Raw genomic sequence first — 20,250 nt, 5'->3', positions numbered from 1 at the left:
CCTACAAAATACCCACAAAAGGACAGAAAGGAGTAGCTGCCACCTTGAGAGGGCTTTCGCTCAAATCCTACTCCGTCGCAGCTTCATCAAGTCTAGGCTGCGTTGGCTGGACTGTGCAAAACGTGCACGATGCAAACCAGCATCTCCTCTGTAGAGCTAAGATGGCAATTTGGCAGTCAGGCCCTCACTACCCCAGGCCCTTACTTGCCACCCGTTACCTCCCAAGTTTCTGGTTTAGGCACCTCCAGATTTGCCTCCAGGCACCCCCGAGGGCACGGCAGAGTCCCTGGCACGCCTGCCACAACTGACCAGCCTGCCCCAGGAAACCAGGTAGGAAGAGCTCCCCTTGCCTGACCTGAGAGCTCGCTGCAGGGGCTTGGGGCTTTCCCCATCTCATCACGCTGTGGGATGGAAAGGTTTGCAGGCTCCCACCAGGAGAAGGAAAAGTCAAGGAAAAGGAAGAGAAAAGAAGCCTGGGCAGAGGAGAGGGACAGCCAAGCACAAATAAAAAGGAGAAGAGAGGAAATGATTTCGTGGACCCAAACCTGAGAAAACGCAGGAAGCTGCAGCACGTCAGGAAGGCCAGGTGCGTACCACGCGCTGCTGCCCATCTTTCCGAGCCCTGAACATGGCCCTACGTCAGCCCAGCTGGCTGGCGAGGGCTGGCAAGGGCTGCTGCTGAGCAGGGTTTGGGATGAGCCCCATGGCAGCTCCCCGGGGGCTCCCCGTCGAGCCCTGCTGCGCAGCACAGGGGCACTGTCAGCACCCCTGCGCACACACAGCTCCCTAGGGACATCACCCCTGGGGAGAAGGCACCGGAGCCGGCCTCGAGTGGAGGCCAGCAAGAGCTGTCCCTTCTGGGCCATGAGGAATTCCTCGGAAACAGCGTCCCCCAAAGAGGGGGGAACCAAATCCTGCCTCTTCCTGCCTCTGGGGGTTTATCAGAGCTTTTCTGGCTCTGTCCTTGCAGGTGCTGACTGATTTTCACCGGCTGAACCACTGTGACTCCTGGGCCCCTGCAGCTGCTGTTGACAATAAAAATTTTTTTCCTCTCCTGACTGTGTCTGCCATAGGGTCTTGTGGAGTGGGGAGTGCTTGTGCTGGGGTGGACCCTCGGGGAGCAGTTTGGAATTGTCCCTTGCCCCAGCACCCTTTCCAGCGGGCATCGGGGCTGAGCTGAGGGGCTTTAGGAGGAAAAGCAAAGCACAGAGCCACACAGGAGGGGGGGTTGGAAGGGACCCGTGGAGGTCCTCTGGGCCAAGCCCTCTGCTCCAGCACACTCACCTCGAGCAGGTTGCTGAGAACTGTGTGCCCTTGGCCTTTGAAGATCCCCAAGGACAGAGACTCCACAACCTCCTTGGACAACCTCTGCCAGCATTTGACCGCCCCGGGGGAGAACATTTGCCATTTCTATCTCTCCTTTCACTGTACCACATTCCAGAACAGCCATGACATGACCAGCTTCAGGCTTGAAACCAAGTGCTGTGGCCAGCCTTCAGGGCCAGCAGGGACCGGGGGCGAGGGGAAGTGTTTTAGGGACGGACCGTGGGGGCCGAAGGGAGGGATTTGAGGGATGGACGCCGAGGAAGGCCTCATCCCTGCAGCGATGGCTCAGGCCCAGGGCAGGGCCCGCAGGGCTCTTCTCTGGATGCCACGGGGTCGATTGCAAAGGACCAGGCCGCCCCACGCAGGGAGCAGGTGCGTGCCGGGGTGCCAGGGGCCCTGCCTGGCTGTTCCCAGCCCAGCCCCGGCTGGGGCCAGCCCTGCGCTGCAGCCCTGGGGCCGAGGCGCAAGGAGCCGGGCATTGCTGAGGGTGCTGCACCCTGCCGGGCCCCGCCGCCAGCTGCCGGCTGCCCTGGGCTGCCCCTCGCTCCCCCAGCTCTGCCTGCTGCCAGCGCCGGGGGCACCGCCACGGGGCCTGCCCCCTGCCCACAGCTGCCCTGACCCACAGCTGCAGCTGCACGTGGTGCCCACATCGCACAGCTGGGGCGGGGGGTGGCAGGTCTCTCTGGGGGCAGCCTGGGACTGGGGGCAAAGCCAAGCCCATCCCTCGCTTGTGATCTTTGTCCCCAGGGAGAGCCAGTGCAGACGTGTGCTGCGCTGGGGAGTGTCCCGCGGGGAGGTGACGGCCGACTGCAGAGCAGCACTGAGACCCGCGCGACAGCAACGGCAGCCGGTGGCCGTAGAGCAGCCCAGGGGAGATGGTTCCCTCGACGGGCCCCAAAGCAGCCTTCCTCAGCCCCTGCTTTTGGTGACATGTGGAGCAGTGCAGGGATGTCTCTCAGGCTTACAAGGTTATGGTATGCCACTGGTTAAGCGAGTAAAGTGTTAAAGCGTGTTATTGTTACGGACAGAATCTGGGTTTGTTGGCCCTGGGTTTTTAGGGTAATGGTAGTGTGATCTTATCTTGTGTTCGGTATGTGGGGTTTTTTTGTGGAGGCTGTCTTTTTCAGCTTTTTTTTCCTTTGTATGGTTTGGATGGGTGCCTTTGGTTTGTGTACGAAGTTTCTTCTGGTTGTTTTTCTGCTGTGCTGGTGGATGGTGGTGTTTATTCTGTCTTGAAACCATCGTTACTGGTCTAATAGATCTCCTGCAGGTCAGGCAGTGTCACTTCTGGTGTGGTCTGACTCATTTCTGGTGAGCTGGTAGGTAGGTGTAGAGGACTTGTGGTCCCTCCATGGAGAATGACTGCTAGAGGACTAGCAGGCAGTTCTGTGGAGGGGTGAGAGGACCGCTGGCCCATAAGTAGTGACTGTCAGAGGACTAAGTGTACTTGAATTAACGTGGGCTTCCAAATTCGTGGTTATTTGTCCTGCCTTGTGGAAGAGCCATGGGAAGTCACCAGCCACACGGAAGGACAAGGGAGTTCCCAAGGCTACGTGGCTTCTTGGGTTTTGCTTTTGAGTAAGAAAGTCTTGTCTCTACAGGTGTGCAACTATGAACGGTCAATTTTGTTATTTGGAAAGCAGGGAGCAGCACTTTTCTGCTGTGCCTCACATGGCTGCCATGGCAGGGAGAGAAACAGCAAGAGAATTCCTTCCTGGCACCTTCTCCAGGGGAGCCGTGCTGCACTTCTCAAGGTGAGGGGTTTTTTGGCTCTATAAGATTGCAAATGTGAGGGGTTAATTTTCAGAACACAGAAATTAGGGAGCAGAACATTTGTGCTGTGCCTCACATGGCTGCAAAGGCAGGGTGAGAAACAGCAACAGAATTCCTTCCTGTCACCTTCTCCAGGGGAACAGTGCTGCACTTTCAGTAGGTGAGCTCTGGTTCTGCATGAGTGCAGAAGGTTTTGGTCAATTTCTTCACCACAGAAAGCAGAGAGGAGAACTTTTGTGCTGACTCACATGGCTGCCAGGGCAGGGAGAGAAACAGCAAGAGAATTCCTTCCTGGAACCTCCTCCAGGGGAACAGTGCTGTGCTCACCCACAGTGAGGGTTATTTTGCTCTGCATGATTGCAAATGTGAGAGGTCCATTTTCTCACCACAGAAAGCAGGGAGCAGAACTTTTGTGCTGTGCCTCACATGGCTGCCAGGGCAGGTTGAGAAGCAGCAAGAGAATTCCTTCCTGGAACTTTCTCCAGGGGAGCTGTGCTGCACTTTCCCAAGACTTATTTTTTCTTTTAGCTCTGCATGAGTGCAAAAGGTTTGGGTCAATGTTCTCACCACAGAAAGCAGGGAGCAGAACTTTTCTGCTGTGCCTCACATGGCTGCCAGGGCAGGGTGAGAACAGCCAGAGAAATTTTTCCTGGTACCTTCTTTATGGGAGGAGTGCTGTACTTTCCCAAGGTGACTTTTTGGGGGTCTTAATGACTGCAACTCTGAAGGGTTAATTTTGCTCACCGCAGAAAGCAGGGAACAGAACATTTGCGCTGTGCCTCACATGGCTACCATGCACGGTGGGAAGCAGCAAGAGGATTCCTTCCTTGCACCTTCTCCAGGGGAATTTCCCAGTTCCTGAGAGACTCCTGGCACCGTCTGCAAGGGGGCTCCCAGACGAAGGGTGGGCCTGGGTGTTGTTGGGGTGGGAATTGGTGATGTCTCCTTTCCTTAGTCTCGTTAAGGCTTTGCAGTGACAATTTGGTGCTTCACTCCTATTGCTCTTTCATCATATCACTCACAATAACTACCACTGTTTCCTTTTATCATATTGCATGCTATTTTCCAAGAAACTACCTTTGATATATTTCATTATTTTATATATTTGATATATTTGATGTGGAGTTCACCTTTGCTGTGTATCCAGTCAGTCAGCAAGACATAATTCGGCATAGTCGGCAGCGTACGAAGTAAAACTCTCTCTATTTAGAAAAAAAAAAAAAGTTCCTCGACTTGCTATTGGCAGGTGGGAACCATTGCCTTACGGTGTTTGGGCCAGAGTGGTCTGGTGGTGCTGGGCAGTTGGGCCATGCCAGGGACAGAGAGATGGGGGCAGGGGAGGGGGCGGGGGAAAGGGGTTTAGGGATGGACAGGTGGGAATGGATGAAGGTGTTTAGGGATGGAGTGCGTTGTGGGGGGGTGGGAGGGTGTGTTTGTGGGTATGGGGGTGGTGGTGGGTGTGGGTGTGTGTGCCCCACCCTGAAGCTCCCATCAACTGCTTCCTCCTCACCAGCACCTGCTCAGCACCCCAGAGGGGCTTCCCGGAGAGTTCCCCGAGAGCCGGGGAAGGGGCTGTCCTGCACCGCCCCTCCAGACGGGGGCCGTGCAGCCAGACCCCCGAGCCCCACCGAGGGAGGGCAGCGCCGCTGGCCGCCCCCTTCCTGTCGCATCCCCTCACCTGCGCCCCGTGCCTTGCGCAGCCAGCGACCCTGACCGCTGCTCCCACATGCACACATGGCTGGCGGGAAGAGGTGGGCCCCTCGGCCTTGTGCCCAGCATAGTCTTCGCTGCAGGCCTACGAGAGGTAAAACCGGTCCCAGGGCACCCGGTGGCACTGGCCGCGCAGGGCGGGCGGCGGGGGTGGGGGTATAGCCTCAGCTATAGCGGGAGGAGGGCACAGGCCTGCCGCTGCGGCTGGGCGGGTTCCGCTGCCTCCAGCAAGACAGCGGCAGCAGAGAGACAGGCTCCGCGGGCAGGGTGTCCAGCGAGCGCCCAATTCTGCTCTATGGTCTCGGCCTCTCCCATTGGCGTGGTGTGGCCCACGTGCCGCCAGGGTGACCCTCCGCAGCGAGCGGGGGTGCGGGGGCTGCGCGGAGGGGCTCACCCTGCTGGCCTCCTGCCCCGCCCAGCCTGCCGGCCTCCCCAGCCGCTCCCCCACGCAGTGGCCGCCCCGCACTGCGCCAGTGACGGGGAGCACTCCAGCAGCACCCAGGGTGCGGACAAAAGCCCTGAGTCATGTCGCGCTTCCCCTGTCTGTGGTGGCTGCCCTGCGGGTTGGTGGGGGGGCCGGGGCCACCCCCAAGGGGACAGGGCTGCGGGGGGCGGTCGCCCAGTCGCCTCCCCGCCGCTCTCCGGTAACAATGGTAACTTTTTCTTTGGTAGGATAAGGGCAGTTGCTCTCGGTCAGGTACCTAGTCTTTTTTTTCCAATGCACATTAAGCTGCTTCTGAAGAGGGTACGGCCTATTAGAAGAGAGATCTGTAACCCTGGATTTTACAGCTGTTATCAGAGTGCAGAGCCATCCCAGATAAGCCCCCCTGTGCGGTTCACACCTTGTCAAAGAAAATCAGGATGTGTTATTGGTTACAGTATTTCAGCTGATACTGCCTTTCCCAAAACATACTGTTCCCTTTGCATATAGAAGCATGTTAAGCTGATACAAGTGCACTTAGGATTGTGCTGCTGCGGGGATTCAGGTCATTCGCCCAGGCCGCTACCAGTCAGGTGGTTAGAGCAGTCAGCAGCTGCACTGAGACCAGTCTAACATGTTCAAACTGAATGCGAGCATATGGCTGAAAAAGTTCATTCACCATGGCTGGGAGGGTATCTGACAATTTGATCTGTGGGTTTCTGCAAAATACCAGCTTCATGTGAAAGCATCGTTTCTCTTAAAGAAAAAAAAAGAAAAAAAGTACTCAACGATGGTTCAAATTTATTTTGTGTTCAAGAATTCTACAGAAGGAAATCCTCAGGCCTATACTGTGCAGAGCTTATAAAATGAACCTTACAGTAGAAGAGCAAGAGTCTGGCAAGTGTCCTCATGGCTATTTTGAAGCTGACAAGCAGTAAAGGCAGGATCTGGAAATTGCCTTTGCTCTTCCCTTGCGGCCAGAAAGAAGTTGCAGATCAGTTGGTCTCATCCTTAGCAAGAGTAGGCACCCAGGCATGGCCTGAGAAGACACTGTAACAAGAAATACAAGCCTTTTAGCCCCCGCGGATCAAGCACAAGAGCAGCCTTCTTTCTGCAGTATTACCCTTAGGGAAATGCTGTTACAACCTTGACAAAGACATGCACTGCTGCGGAAGTTGCAACAGGGCTTTTTTAAAGTGGGCTGGGAAAGGCATGTTCACCCAGGGTGTAAGGAGTCTCACTTGTCCAAGAGCATGTCACTGAGAGGCCCAGAGCCTGTAAAACTTTCGCAACATGGGTCTGTGCAAGAAGTAGGGAGGTGTTCTTTGTATTAAAATATGAAAACGGATAAAGAAGAGACAGGAAAGTAAAACCCAGCTGCAGGATTAGGCCTCTCTTCCTAATGATCCTAACCTTGAGAGAAGAAACTGTTAGGCTGTATGATGTAGTGTAGCAGGCTTTGCAGGTAGTTTTTTGTTTGGCTGATTGTTTTTCTGGGGATTTGGTCTAGAAGCAGTTCCAGCAGAGTCTGTTACCAGGAGGCTGTGGTTATTTACTGTGGGCTGTGAGACTGTATGTGGAGCGGAAGGGAAGGTCACGCTCGGTAGGGCTTGTTGTGGGAGGGATTGCAGAGGAGCTGGAGACACCAGGAGCTGCTCTCTGGGCCCCAGGTGCTCATGCTCGGTTGGTAATTAGGGCATAAGTTTTTCAGGAAGAGGCAGCATCCTGGGCCCTTTTGTTTTCTCTCCAGGGTTCCACAAGGGTCTTGCACTGACTATATGTACCTTGGGACACTGGTTTTAAAATTGCATGCCGTTAATAATTGATAGATTAATGAGAGTATGCTTTAACAACTTGGGGTGTCCCCCTTTCCAAGAGCCTTCTTAGGTTGCACATCCTCTGCCTTCTTAATGAGGAGCTCTGGTTTTGATGCCCACTGTGCTATGAGGAAAAATCCCCCCTGAGTTTCTGTGTCGTTCAGCAAGAGAACAGGGCAGCAGACTGGCCCTGTAGGTGTTTTTCAAGAGGCCGGCTGGAAAAGTGCTCAGTAAACACATAATTTGTCTTCCTGGAGTGACTTGTGTGCATCTTGAATGGTGCTGGTAATAGTGTTGCCTCCTCTGTCTCTTCCAGTGGCATACCCAGATTGTGTGTGTGTGTGTGGGGGAAGTCGACGATGAGCTCGGTGGCACTTTTGACCCAGGAGAGCTTTGCCGAACACCGCAGTGGCTTGACGCAGCAGCAGGTGAAAGGTGAGAAGACACAGCTGAGTTCCTGTGATGTGCCTCTAAATAGAGACTGCACAGGCAAGGTTCCTTGCTGTTAGCCAAGCTCGCTCCATGCCTCCAGCTCCCCCTAAGTGGCCAGGCACGGCGTTCGCCATTCCTAGGCTGGCGGCCTGCCAGACTCTGGCTTTCCACCAACAGGAGCACATCGGTGGTGCTGCACAGTGCAGGGCCAGGAGGAGGCAAGCCGCAGATCTTCACAGAGCTCTGGCTGGCAACGCTGTCAGCCATGGGGCAGGGCATGTGCAAGCATGGGTCATTGGGCTGCAAGAGAGCCTCGTGGGATCAGTGTGCTGGATTGTCATTTCCTCCTTTGCTCAGCCAGGTGCTGGGGAAAGTCAGTATAACCGTACTGACTGACTCACTGATGGGTTTCGGCACCCATTGTCCAGCTGCGAGCTGGCCCGCTTGGCACAGCCCAGTGCACAGCTGAGTCGAACATAAGCTACAGGCTTTCCCTGGACTCTGCCCCAACTAGAGTGCTTCTGCTTCTCTCTGCCTTCTTCCTGGGCATATGTCTGTCTTGTCCCCTTCTGGCCTACAGCCTTGCTGTATTCCTTTGATTTCTTTCTGCTTGGCCTGTTGTCCCCTGATGAAGCTCCTCTCAACAAAGTTGGCAATAATGTGCTGTGTTTGCTGCCACCATTCACTTGCACGTTTGCTTCCTGCATCCATAGCGCCAGCGCAGACAAGGCTGGTTGTTCATGGCACCTACTGCAGTCTGTGCTGTGCTGAGCTCAGCTGTGCTCCAGACTCGGCTGCTCCACAAACATAACTGTCGCGACGGAGGGAAGACACAGTCACTCAGTATGAGTGATCAGCAGACTTTGTTTATTGCACCTTACAGTCACCTTTTATGCCTTCTTATAATTAGCTCATACATATTACAAAAGTTAAGCTCATTATTGGTTAGTTGCCTAAATACCAAGCCCGCCCCTTGTTTCTCTTCTGTAGTTATCTGTTCCCACCTGCAACATTCTTTTCCCACCAAAGTCTTCCTGTTACTGTGTAACAAGGACAGCCAAAGGCAGTGTATTTTGCTTTACTTCAGATAAGCTGAGAGCGATGTGCATTTTTGTCCAGCCAGCTGGACTATGTCTATGTGACCCTTTTCAGCTAGCCAGTTATCCACAATTCCCCCGTTTTTATTTTGGGCGACATAGGCTTGGTTGACTATTTTCAATAACAGTGTTTTAACACAGGAAAATACACAGCCAACTTATAAAATCTCAGTTCAGAAGTATAATTCCTGAAATACTTGAAAAATAAAGTTAGCTTGAAGCTTTAATTTAGATGCTCTTTCTGTTCCAGTGATATAAAAAGTTTAAAAAATTCAAAGGTAATTTTAAAGTTCTGAACATGGACTAATGCGAACTCAAAACCCAAAAAGAAACCAAACTGATGTTTGACTAGGAATATTTGCAAATATTTTAGTGGAAAATCCCTGACCATTAACAATTTTCTGTCCAAATAACAACTGCCCTTATGCAACCAACCAGTCCATACATTTTCTGAAGAATACCTCATTGATATCAAAGAATTAACAAAGGGAAAAAATTAGTTCTAAGCTATATACATTCATAAGTGGATTTTTCAATAGTTACATACAGATTTACACACTAAGCCATAATGCCTTGTAGGTGATACACACAAGAAGAGTACGTTGCTTATCTGTCTGAATGTCTATGCTAAATTTGACAACTATGCCACAAGCCAAGCCTACATGGGTGCTGTATCTTATGCACGTTCCTTAACAAACAGAAGTATAATAGACAAATTCCCAAGATCTAGTCCCCAACCTAATTATATTATTTTGTAGCCAATTAAGGAAAATAACACAAATGTGCATATCTACATGTGCACACACCTTTTAGTTCAGAACCAATCTGTGATAAAAGGCCTTAGCCTTATGGCATCATCGAATCTTAACGAGTACAGTAATTAAAAATGCAGTCTTACTGTAAGTGCGATTTATGCTGACATTCCCTCAAATGCTACACGTGAGTATTTCTCGCTCAACTGCCTCAAGTTAAAATAGTAGTATTTGTTAATATGTATTAAAAATCATTAATTATCTACAATAGCAGTTGACTTCCATAACACTATGTAAGCAAAAGAGGCTTAAGATGGGTTTTCTGAATACTAACAATTTATTTTAGACTGTCTAAACTCAGGGCTTGAAAGATTTCACTCTGCCAGACATAGAAACACTGTTGCACTCCAGTTGTGATATCCCTTTTCCCAAGTTGTCACATGCACATCTCACTCAAGCAACATTATTGTTAAAGTTTCTCCCTGCTACATAAAAGCATATTGCACTTGTAGATATAAAACAGCACCCTTACTTAGATTATTACCTTATTACCTCATAACTCTTAGTATACCTTGTATCTCTGATTTCATCACTTCAAAAATTCACCAGAAGCAGATAAAACCACAGCATCAGACTAAACTACACCTTAACTGCTGATTCAAATAAAGGCATTCTCTTCAGATATGCCTAATGCTTACAAATAATTTTGGCTGGTTTTGATCAAAAAACTATTATTACAATAATGATCAAAAATAATAATCCCATTTGCAAAATGCCTTTAAGCCAGCCTCCTAGTCCCAACCAATTTCCACATTCAGAATACAGCATAAATACAGAATACAGAATAAATTATCTCCATCAAGGCAAAAAGGCTTCTCTTTAAGCACAGAGTTGTTTGCTAGTTCAAGGCAGAAACCCATTTCTTGTAGGGGACATCTGAAACACTTGTGGGTTTTTTGTTTTTTTTTTTTTGTTTTTTTTTTTGTTTTTTTTTTTGTGGGTTTGTAATCAAGTCCGTATTTTTCCTTGAGGAGCTTAAGCTGTTCCTCTTGTTTCAGGAGTGTTTCCAACTCTGATTTGTCGAATAGGTCCGTATTTCCCAAAAATATCATACATTTCCTCCGCTGTGATTTTATACGGCAGGTTCCGAATATAAAGGATCCGATTGACCTCTGGGGGCAGCCAGATGTTAGCTCGCTTGGCCGCTTGCATCGCCATGGCGCCGATCGGAGGGGGGGGGGGGTGCCGCCTTGGAGAGAAACCGCGGCCGGGAAGGGGCCTGCCGGGCTGCGCGCCGCCGCTCGCCGCTGCCGCGGGGGTCCCGGATGCTATCCCATACGCTAATAACCCGGGTAATTCCTTTTTACAATCTATGTCCTGAATGCTCCGCTTTTCTAAAAAGCATATGAGCGAATCGTACGTCGCTTGTCCCTCCATACCTTCGTCAGCGCTGTTGCAGCCTTTGCGAGACTTCGGCGACGCGTGGCCGGCGGGACCCTCTGTAGGTGCTCCTGGGCGCGGGGACTGTGCCCTTCCGCCTCCTGCGCTGCTTTCAGGACTGGTACCCGAATCTCCGTCGAACCGTGGCTCGCAGGTTCAGCCCTCTCTAGGGTCCCTGTTCGGGCGCCATTTGTCGCGACGGAGGGAAGACACAGTCACTCAATATGAGTGATCAGCAGACTTTGTTTATTGCACCTTACAGTCACCTTTTATGCCTTCTTATAATTAGCTCATACATATTACAAAAGTTAAGCTCATTATTGGTTAGTTGCCTAAATACCAAGCCCGCCCCTTGTTTCTCTTCTGTAGTTATCTGTTCCCACCTGCAACATTCTTTTCCCACCAAAGTCTTCCTGTTACTGTGTAACAAGGACAGCCAAAGACAGTGTATTTTGCTTTACTTCAGATAAGCTGAGAGCGATGTGCATTTTTGTCCAGCCAGCTGGACTATGTCTATGTGACCCTTTTCAGCTAGCCAGTTATCCACACATAACTGTAACAGGATGAATAGAAGTGCACAAGTCCTTTGTTGTCCCTCTTTGATGATGCCTCAATAGAGTTGCACTGCCTATGAATGGGGGCATTTCTGTGGGGAGAGCATCTCATTTGCCTTGTTTGCTTCACCCCAGTAACAGCTTTAAACTCTGAAGAAGAGAAGGATCCTCCAACCTACGAGGAAGCCTTCCCTGCGCTCCCTGAGAAAGCACCATGTTTGGAAGCTGCCCAGGAACCTGCTGGGCCCTGGAGTGAAATCCGACCAATAAAGGCTTCTGTCATCACTCAGGTTGGTGGGAGTGGGTGTCTTATGTCCCTCCTTTTCATCCCTCCAAAAAGTAGGTGAAGTGAAGCTTTCCCTGGAGTATGAAATCCCTTAGTGTGTCAGAGTAACTGCCTCTTTGCTGTCCTTTGCCCTGGGGCACAAGGAAGACCGCAGCTGAATGCTAGGACTGCTCTGGAGGGGGAGGGATGTGTTGAAAAACTGCCCAGAAAAAGCACTGCATCCGTGTTGCACAGATAGCTGGAACAGGCCTGAAGGGAGGATTGCAGAATTCAAGGAGTGAGTGCTAATGCATTAAAGTATTCCCCCTCCCCCCCAGTAGCATGTTCGTTAGGAAGGCACTCAGTTTGGGACACACTGCCTGCTGCGGTGCCCTCGTACTGCAGCTGGTGTCTCCACTGGAAAGGCTGATGGGTCGCCTAAATCTGAGAACTTAGTACACCGGTGAAGTCCTCCTGTATGGCAATAAGAGAGGGAGGCACTGACAATCCAAAGCACACTGACACCTTGCTGTGCCCTGCTTTTGTCTGTCCCGTGGCTGAGCAGGTGTTCCATGTGCCACTGGAGGAGAGGAAATACAAGGACATGAATCAGTTTGGAGAAGGCGAGCAGGCCAAGATCTGCCTTGACATCATGCAGAAGACGAGCTCACCTGGAGCTGTCTCTCGCAAAGGACCAGGGCCTTTCAATCGTGGTCTCTGGCAAGCTGGAAGCAGTCACGAAGGCTCAGAAGCAGATTGTCACTCGACTGCAGACTCAGGTGAGGGCATCTAACTGTTTCTGCCTTCATCTTTGCTTTTCCCCAAGACTCGCAAATGCTTTGAGACCCTTGGGCCCGTGTGCTTGTAAGCCAAAGAGGTATGTTGTTACGTGACTAATTCAGCTTCGCCATATGTTTTCAAAGCATCCAATTGGCAACTTGGAATGGAAATGAGGCTTAAAATAGGGTTCCAAGGTAATTACAGGCCGTGGTTTTGCATGACGCTTGGAGTCTGCAATCTCTGGAACACTTGAGTTGCAACAACTTTGTGCTGAGGTGCTGGTGCTGGAGGGGGTGCAGGAGCCTCACACACAAAGCTTGTAGTGTGTGAGAACGGGACTGTGCTTTTCCTGAAGTCCTTCAGAGGAGAACGTGGAACTCTGGGAGAAAAAAGTAGAGAAAAGGAAGTCCTGCCAAAAGCCGAAAGCTTCAGGGTCAGGGTTCTGCATTGTGTAACTCAAGGCACACTGGTAAGGAGCCACAACCCTGTTGTTTCAGTTGCTTCAGTCCTCTAGGTTTTAGTCTCTTACCTTAAGGTTCTTGAGCTCATAGTCAAGGTAGTAGCTCTTGTTAGGATGTATCGCAGCCAGGTGTTGCAGTGTGTTTTAAAGTATAATGCCAAAGGTAGTTAATGCAATGTTAATACCATGTCTGCTTAGTGCTGTTCAGCCCCTGTGTCATACCCTGCCAGAGGGAACAAAACCCTACATCCACAATGTGCATCTGAAAAAACAGTCAGGTCATACCTCCACAGATCTATGAGCCACTGTTCTCAAATATACCTCCTACTGCCCTGGCCCCAGGTCTGGAAGGTGTGTCTGTATTCCAGCTTCTCTTAGGCTTGGCTGGCTTCAGGACAGGAACACAGAGCTGAAAAGTCACACCGAGTGATCTTTTCTTCATCTTTTATTTTTTCCATTATAGCTTGCATTTTCATTGTCTGATTGCTGTTAGTGGTTACCTAATCAGAGGGATCAGGAGCATGATAGCAGTCATCAGCTACCAGACCTGTAAAAACTCAGTGAGAAGGGAAGAAGTCAGGAAGCCCTTGTATAGACCAGCCCTTTAATGGTAGATTGAGAGAAGCACACAGAAGGACCCTTTTTCCATGTGGGCCCTTCTAGAAGCAGTCCCAGGAGCAGCATGCGCTACACTTGAAGACACCTTAGCACTTAAGTAGCGGTAAGCATCTGCTAGCTGCCTGCCTCCTGCAGTAGGTTTCTGGTGTTGAATTTTTCTTTCCTAGGAGTCATACTGTATGTCTTGTTCTCTGTAACCTTGGCAGCAGATGTCAGAGTTCAGATAAACTCCACCTGTGAGCTGTCATCTCAGTTGTTGTCTGGTGTACTGATGCAGTATCTTACACTGGAGGAGAGGCACCTCCTCGTCTGTGTCGGAAGGCCTTTGCTAATTCAGAGTACTGCTCCTGCGCAAACAGAAGGGTTTTGAGGGAAAGGTGGGGTTTATACTCCTGGCATGGAGGCACTGTAGATCAACTGGTACAGTGTCAGCCCTCAGACAGAATGTGCTGGGAAGGCGTTGTGTTTGCTCCTCAGTAGTACCACTGAGCTGCAACTACCTTGCTTTCCCTGGCTCTGTTCCTGTGGATCTGCCAGTGCAGGCAAGGCTTTTCACAGATGCTTGGTTCTTCTGCTGCAGGCTTCAGCGACCATTGCCATCCCCAAGGAGCACCACCATTTTGTCATTGGAAAGAAGGGTGAGAAGCTGCAGGACCTGAAGCTCAAAACTGCAACCAAAATGCAGTTTCCCCGCCCAGATGACCCCAGCAACCAGATCAAGATCAGCGGCACTAAAGAAGGGATTGAGAAGGCCCGGCACGAGATCCTGCTTATCTCCGCTGAGCAGGTACCTCAGTACTGTGATCTCTCTCATGGCATTAGCTGGTCAGCCATTTTGCTTCCCCACGGTATAGTCGGAGTTTGCAGCCACCGTGGCTACAGTCAGTGGCTAACGTTAGCCTGAACGGAGACGTATACTGTGCCACTCACTGGCTGTATGAGCACCACTGCCAGGTCCTGAAACTTCTTGTGCTGCGTTTTGTCCATCGAAGTCAAAACAAGCATTTGATAGTTGAAGCGACGCGTCTTAGGTGCCAGCTGAGATAAGGCAGGAGATCACAGGAGTGAATATCGTAAATAAGGAGCAGCAGCAGCAACCGCATTTGTAGCTTGAAAGAGGTGGAGATCTACAAGCCCGCAAACTGAGAAGGTTGCTTGGGCCAGAGTGTCAAGCAGGACACCCCTGGGAGCTTAGCTGTGCCTGGCAGAGACTGTAATATAGAGGGCAGTTCCCACCAAGGTCTGTTGTGGGCTCTTCCAGGATAAGCGTGCCGTGGAGCGGCTGGACGTGGAGAAAGTGTACCACCCTTTCATTGCCGGCCCTTACAACAAGCTGGTGAGGGAGCTCATGCAGGACACAGGGACACGCATCAACATTCCTCCACCCAGTGTCAACAAGACAGAGATAGTCTTCAGCGGAGAAAAGGAGCACCTAGCCCAGGCTGTGGCTCGAGTTAAGAAGATCTATGAGGAGAAGGTACGGATGGTCCATAAAGCTTCCCACCTTCCCCTGGCACCTGCTCCTAGGCACTCTTCCCTTCTTGTTCTACTTTTGTGCATCCCTCTGTTGCATCTGGCTCAGCAGCCCTTGCAGTACATGACCCTGAATCTTACTGTTTCCTCACTCAGCAGAGTAGGAGCTGGGCTGATACTATCAGGGAGGTGACAGATTTCTCACTTTTCTGTATTGTGGGAATTAGCAGGCCACCAAGAGCTCCCCTGGCTCTTGTTCACACCGGTGCTACTAAGGAAGGAAAGAAGTGTGAAGTCTACAGTGGTGGCCAGCTGACAGTATCAAAGTTGCTACCTAAGTAGAAGTTGCTGAAGAGTGAATGTCACTCCAGTTTATTTCCCACAGCCAACGCTGCTGTGAATATCCTTGTTGTGGGTTGCTGGGCTGTTTTTCCTCGTGGTTAGGTCTGTATTTGTACCGGTCTGGATTTCAACAGAGATAATCAGCTTATAGCCTGCATAGTGTTGCATTACAGCACTGCCTGGGAGACGGCTGGGAGTTGAACCCTGTTGTGCAACGGGGGGACGGGGACGATGACGACGACATGCCTGTGTGTGCGTGTGTGGTCTCTTCCATGCCGTGTCCCAGGGAGCTTGACACAGCATGCTAGTTTTGTACTTCCACTGTGAATTTTTGAGCACAAGGCTTTCTGTAGGCAGGGGTCCAAGGGGTGCTAGGGTACTGCCGAGCCACTGTGCTCAGCTTGGCTTTGCTCTTTGCTGGGTGCAGAGTTTGACTGCATCTTGTGCCTCTTCCTGTCGCTCTTGTCCTTCCCCGCCCCCTTGTGATTGATGCCTCAGTGTCTCTGCCCCTACAGAAGAAGAAGACTACTACCATTGCAGTGGAGGTGAAGAAGTCCCAGCAGAAGTATGTCATCGGCCCCAAGGGGAATTCCCTGCAGGAGATCTTGGAGAAGACTGGAGTCTTTGTCGAGATCCCACCCACTGACAGTAGCTCGGAGACGGTGATACTGCGAGGCGAGCCTGAGAAACTTGGGCAAGCATTGACTGAAGTCTATGCAAAGGTACTGACAAGATGGGCTAGGCCTCCATTGAAGGTCCGATGAAGATACATTTGTGAGCACTGACAGGTGTAGTGGGGGTGGTCTCTCTTGGGCCATTAGAGGTGCAGCTTAGAAGTCAATACTGGAGGTGCAGCATGGGAATTGGAACTGAATTGTTGTGAAGGCCTCTTCCAGTTTGCCCATCAAACAGCTTCTCTGTTTTTCTGTCTCTCAGGCCAACAGTTTTACTGTCTCCTCGGTCTCTGCCCCCTCTTGGCTTCATCACTTCTGAGATGATTTTTTTTTTCTGTTGTGGCAGATCTGTAAAGAAAGCAACACCAAAATTGATCTCCCAGCAAAGAACAGCAACTTGGAGACGATTGTTATCACAGGCAAGAGAGCAAACTGTGAGGTTGCTTGCCACAGGATTCTTGCCATCCAGAAGGAGCTGGTTAGTGAAGCAACTAGCCTTTTGCAGTTGAGGGACTTGAAAATGTTGCTAGAAGACACAGATAAAGACGTGGTTGTAATGGGTGAGGGCAGGGAGGAGACAAATGCGTCAGTCTGTTCTTGACTCATGAACCAAAGTTTGTGACTGCTCCTGTCAGGAGTAGCCAGTCTCAAAGCCCTCTGCTCAGGCATTTCTTTCAGCTCTATAAAGCTCCTAGCAAGGTGGGAGTCAGAGGGTAAGCAGAGTGGGTGCAAACACATTTCTGCAGCTTGACTGAAGAGGCTGGTACTGTCCTCCCTTGGGCCAACAGCACAGAGGTGGAGGTCTCTATTCCTTCCAAACTGCACAATTCCCTCATTGGTGCCAAAAGCCGCTTCATCCGCTCCATCGTGGAGGAGTGTGGTGGAGTCCACATCCACTTCCCCACCAAGGGCTCTGGCAGTGACACCGTGACCATCAGGGGCCCAGCCCAGGGTGTGGAGAAAGCCAAGAAAGGTCTTAATAAACAAACAAACAAACAAACAAACATACATACAAATAAATAAATAAAAGGCAATGCTAGTCTGAATAACTAGAAAAGGTGGGCACCTTAAGGAGGGAAGGAGACCAAGTCAGGAAATCGTTGAAGAAAATGGAAAGGTCTATTCCACCTAGATCCCCCCCCTATTATGAATGGAATGATTGGGTGTCCAAATCAAAAGAATATGTATGTAAAGATGTTGTGTAACATCTCAGGAAAACTGTATAAAATACCTAACGTTTCATTGAAAACTTGGGAGCTAGTTTGTCTGGTGCGAATCGGCTAGCTCCCCGACATTGCACGAAATAAATACCTTTGCTGCTTAAAGACAAAATTGGTCTGTGAGCAGTTACTCTGTGCATCAATTTGGCGAGCCCGGCAGGAGAACTCTCTGCTGGTGCTGGAATTCAGGGGCCTGGGGACCCTCTGAGCCCTCAACTGGATCTCCTGTTGGTGAGACTCCCCTACACCTCGACTTCTCACACAGGTGGGTAAGGACTACTGCACAACACAAAAGGTATTTATATTTATTCTTTGTTTTGAGTATTTGATAGTCTTAAGCTCTGGGAAGCTGAAAACTTCATTTAGGGTGTCTTAAGATTTGGGGAATTCCTAGAACATAACAACTGACATAGTGCTCTGTGTCTTGTTTGTCTATGTGTTGTCTGTTACATGTTCAAAATTGGAGTTATGAATCGTGAGTAAAAAAAAAATAAATATTCTAGCAATTCTAGGCGAATAGCTGAAAACTTAACAATGCTGCTTAGCGCCAGAAAAAATCAGAACTTGGTTTTTGGCAGTTGTTCGTTGAAACACGTACTTTGTGTGCTAACACAAACTGTCAGCATTCCTAGAGTTGTATGTAAGTGCACGGTACCTTGTAACATGCTGCCTGTGTGGCTGAGGGCTGCCCGGTGAGTGTGATGTGTGTGAGAGACACAGTTAACTGCAAAGCAAGTGGGGAGTCCTGATCTGCATTTCCGTGTTCCCCGTGAGGGGGCTGGCCAGAGACGGACAAAGCGATTGAAAAGTCAATGTATGAAGTGGTGGAATGCACTATCAGATATTAGAACGGGGAACTGTGGACCAAACACTAGAACGAATATCATTTGGGAAAAGCATGAATGCGGGGGCTCAGGTCAGTAAAGGGGAGTCAGAGGTCTTGGGAATACAGCCTATTAAACCCTGTTCCACAAGCAGTAACGTAACATTTGAGAACTGAACAGCAAGTCAGGAAGATCCTTTCTTGCTGTGGCAGGCTGCTTGTGTAAGGCTTTTATTGTCTGCCGAGGCTGCTGGAGTAAATGAAGAGAACCAGTCCTTTGGGCAGGAGCGCTGATTCAAGGCACTTTGTAAAGCGTTCCCCAAAGCAAGGGCAACCAAGTCACGCCTCGTCCTGGCTTTGTGGCTTTAGCAGTGCTTCCTGGCTCTTATTGTTGCAGGTGCTGTTTTCCTGCCTGAAGCCCTGGGGCTCCTGGGTAGCCACCACCCCCCCAGCCCGCAGCTGATGTCCTCAATAAAATGATCTTTCCTCTCTTCTGACTACGTCTGCCATGTGATAACTGGGGACTAGGCAGATATTGTTTGGTGGTGCATCCTAGGGGAGGACTTTGGGATCATCCCTTGGCCCAGACTCCTTGTCAGTGGGCATCATGGCTGAGCTTTAGGACTCACACCACAGCACAGTCACACAGGGAGGTGGGGGCCGGATGGCACCTCTGGAGGTGTCACTGTCCTCTCAGCTCCTGCTTGGATTCTGGCTAAGACACAGCTCAGGCTCGATGGATGCTCCATTGGGGAGCAGCGCCATTAGCTCAGAGCCAGGACAACACACAGGCAAACACAGTGCCACCGCTGACCATCACCTGCAGCTTGCTGTCCCCTGTGGCCGTCATCCCTGCACACTGACTGCCGGGCAGTTTCTCTAGATGCCCACACGCAGGGCAATGGTATAAAGCAAACTGCCACGCTGGCCACTACAATTACGTTGGCTTACCCAAAAAGCTTTTCCAGCAGCTCCAACAGCAGCCGGACTGCTGAGGCTTTTGTTTGTCCCAATGTGATATGGGAGATGCCTGTAGCCTGATGGAGGATGAAGAATGAGCACTCTCACCATCAACCAGCTAACTGTTGCTCATAGGCTGCTGTGGTTCAAGCGGGGCCGCCAGCTGCGCACCACACAGCTGCTCGCTCCCTCCCTCCCTCCCCAGGGGGATGGCAGGGAGAACTGGGAGGCTCAAAGGGAGAAAACTCGTAGGCTGAGACCAAGGCTTTGATGTGTGCAGGTGAACATGCTGGTGGAGTTCCTCATTGAAAACTGTGGGGACATCTTTGGGGAGGAGGTGGCCGGCCTCTCCCCTCCATCAGCCGAGGAGGTGCCAGCACCCATGGACAGGTGCGCAGGTATGAGGAGGGGTTGAGGGTTTTCAAAATCTGGGGACTCTGGTCCTATTCCTTATTGTGCTGCTGGTGGATTTTGGTTTAGATGTTGTCCACTTCCACGAAGACACTTTGCTGCACGTGCTTTTGTGTTCCAGGAGTGTGTTTGGAAGATCAAAGGAGCCGTGCAGGTGGAGCAAACGCAGAGCCCCAGACAAAAGACTTCTTGCACACAGCACCCTCTCTGTTCATCCTCTACAAAGAAGCAGGGGCAGGTATGGTGGTGAAATCAGAAATAGTAGAGGGATGTCAGGCCAACAAACACTGACACGTTTCTCATGTATGACAGTAGTTTCTGATAGGTCCAAGCAGCTGCTGTGCCTCCTCCTGTCATTAGATCCCTTGTCTGTTTGACTTTTCCCACCCTGTAATGATAGAGAAGAAAAACCAGAAAGGTTGTTTCTCAGATGCATTGGGAATGTGCTTAATCTAAATACTTACAAGAAGTCAAATACAAAATCGCAGATTTAAAAATAAAAGGCTCACGCCCCAGAATGGGATAATGCTGCCCAAGGGATAACGGCAGAACTGTGTCCCAGGAAGGCAGAAGAAACCCCAGCAGAACGAAGCTGGCAAGGCTTTTCTTGCCCTCCTTTCCCCGCGTTTCTCTGAGGTCTGTCCTACCCTCCAAGACCCCTCCAGTTTGTGGTGCCCCAGCCCGCAAGAAGGGGCAGCCCATCATCCCAATTCATCAGAGCTCCTGAAGCCTATCTTATGACTGTGCAAAATGTGGATAATGCAAAGCAACCAAAGGGATCTTATTTGAGGAGCTAAGGTAGCAATTTGGAAAACAGTAGCTTACTACTCTAGGTGTCTTGCCACCTGTCAACTTCAACCTTTCCGGTTCAGGAGCTTTGCCTCCAACCACCCCCGAGAGCA

The 20,250-nt window shown here is 50.6% G+C and overlaps 1 protein-coding gene across 1 annotated transcript; it reads left to right on the top strand.

The window, feature by feature from the left end:
• Positions 1-7,387: 7,387 nt before the first annotated feature.
• On the top strand, positions 7,388-16,024 carry LOC129784434 (vigilin-like). Its single transcript, XM_055803628.1, is given in 7 exon segments — positions 7,388-7,482; positions 11,458-11,612; positions 12,153-12,250; positions 12,252-12,366; positions 14,026-14,232; positions 14,707-14,922; positions 15,776-16,024. Coding segments are annotated over 7 exon segments (1,116 nt in total). The 5' UTR covers positions 7,388-7,406.
• Positions 16,025-20,250: the final 4,226 nt, after the last annotated feature.

This window comes from Falco peregrinus, chromosome 5 (genome assembly GCF_023634155.1).
Source record: "Falco peregrinus isolate bFalPer1 chromosome 5, bFalPer1.pri, whole genome shotgun sequence".
Classification (NCBI taxonomy): Eukaryota; Metazoa; Chordata; class Aves; order Falconiformes; family Falconidae; genus Falco; species Falco peregrinus.
This window is presented reverse-complemented; position numbering and strand designations above follow the sequence as displayed.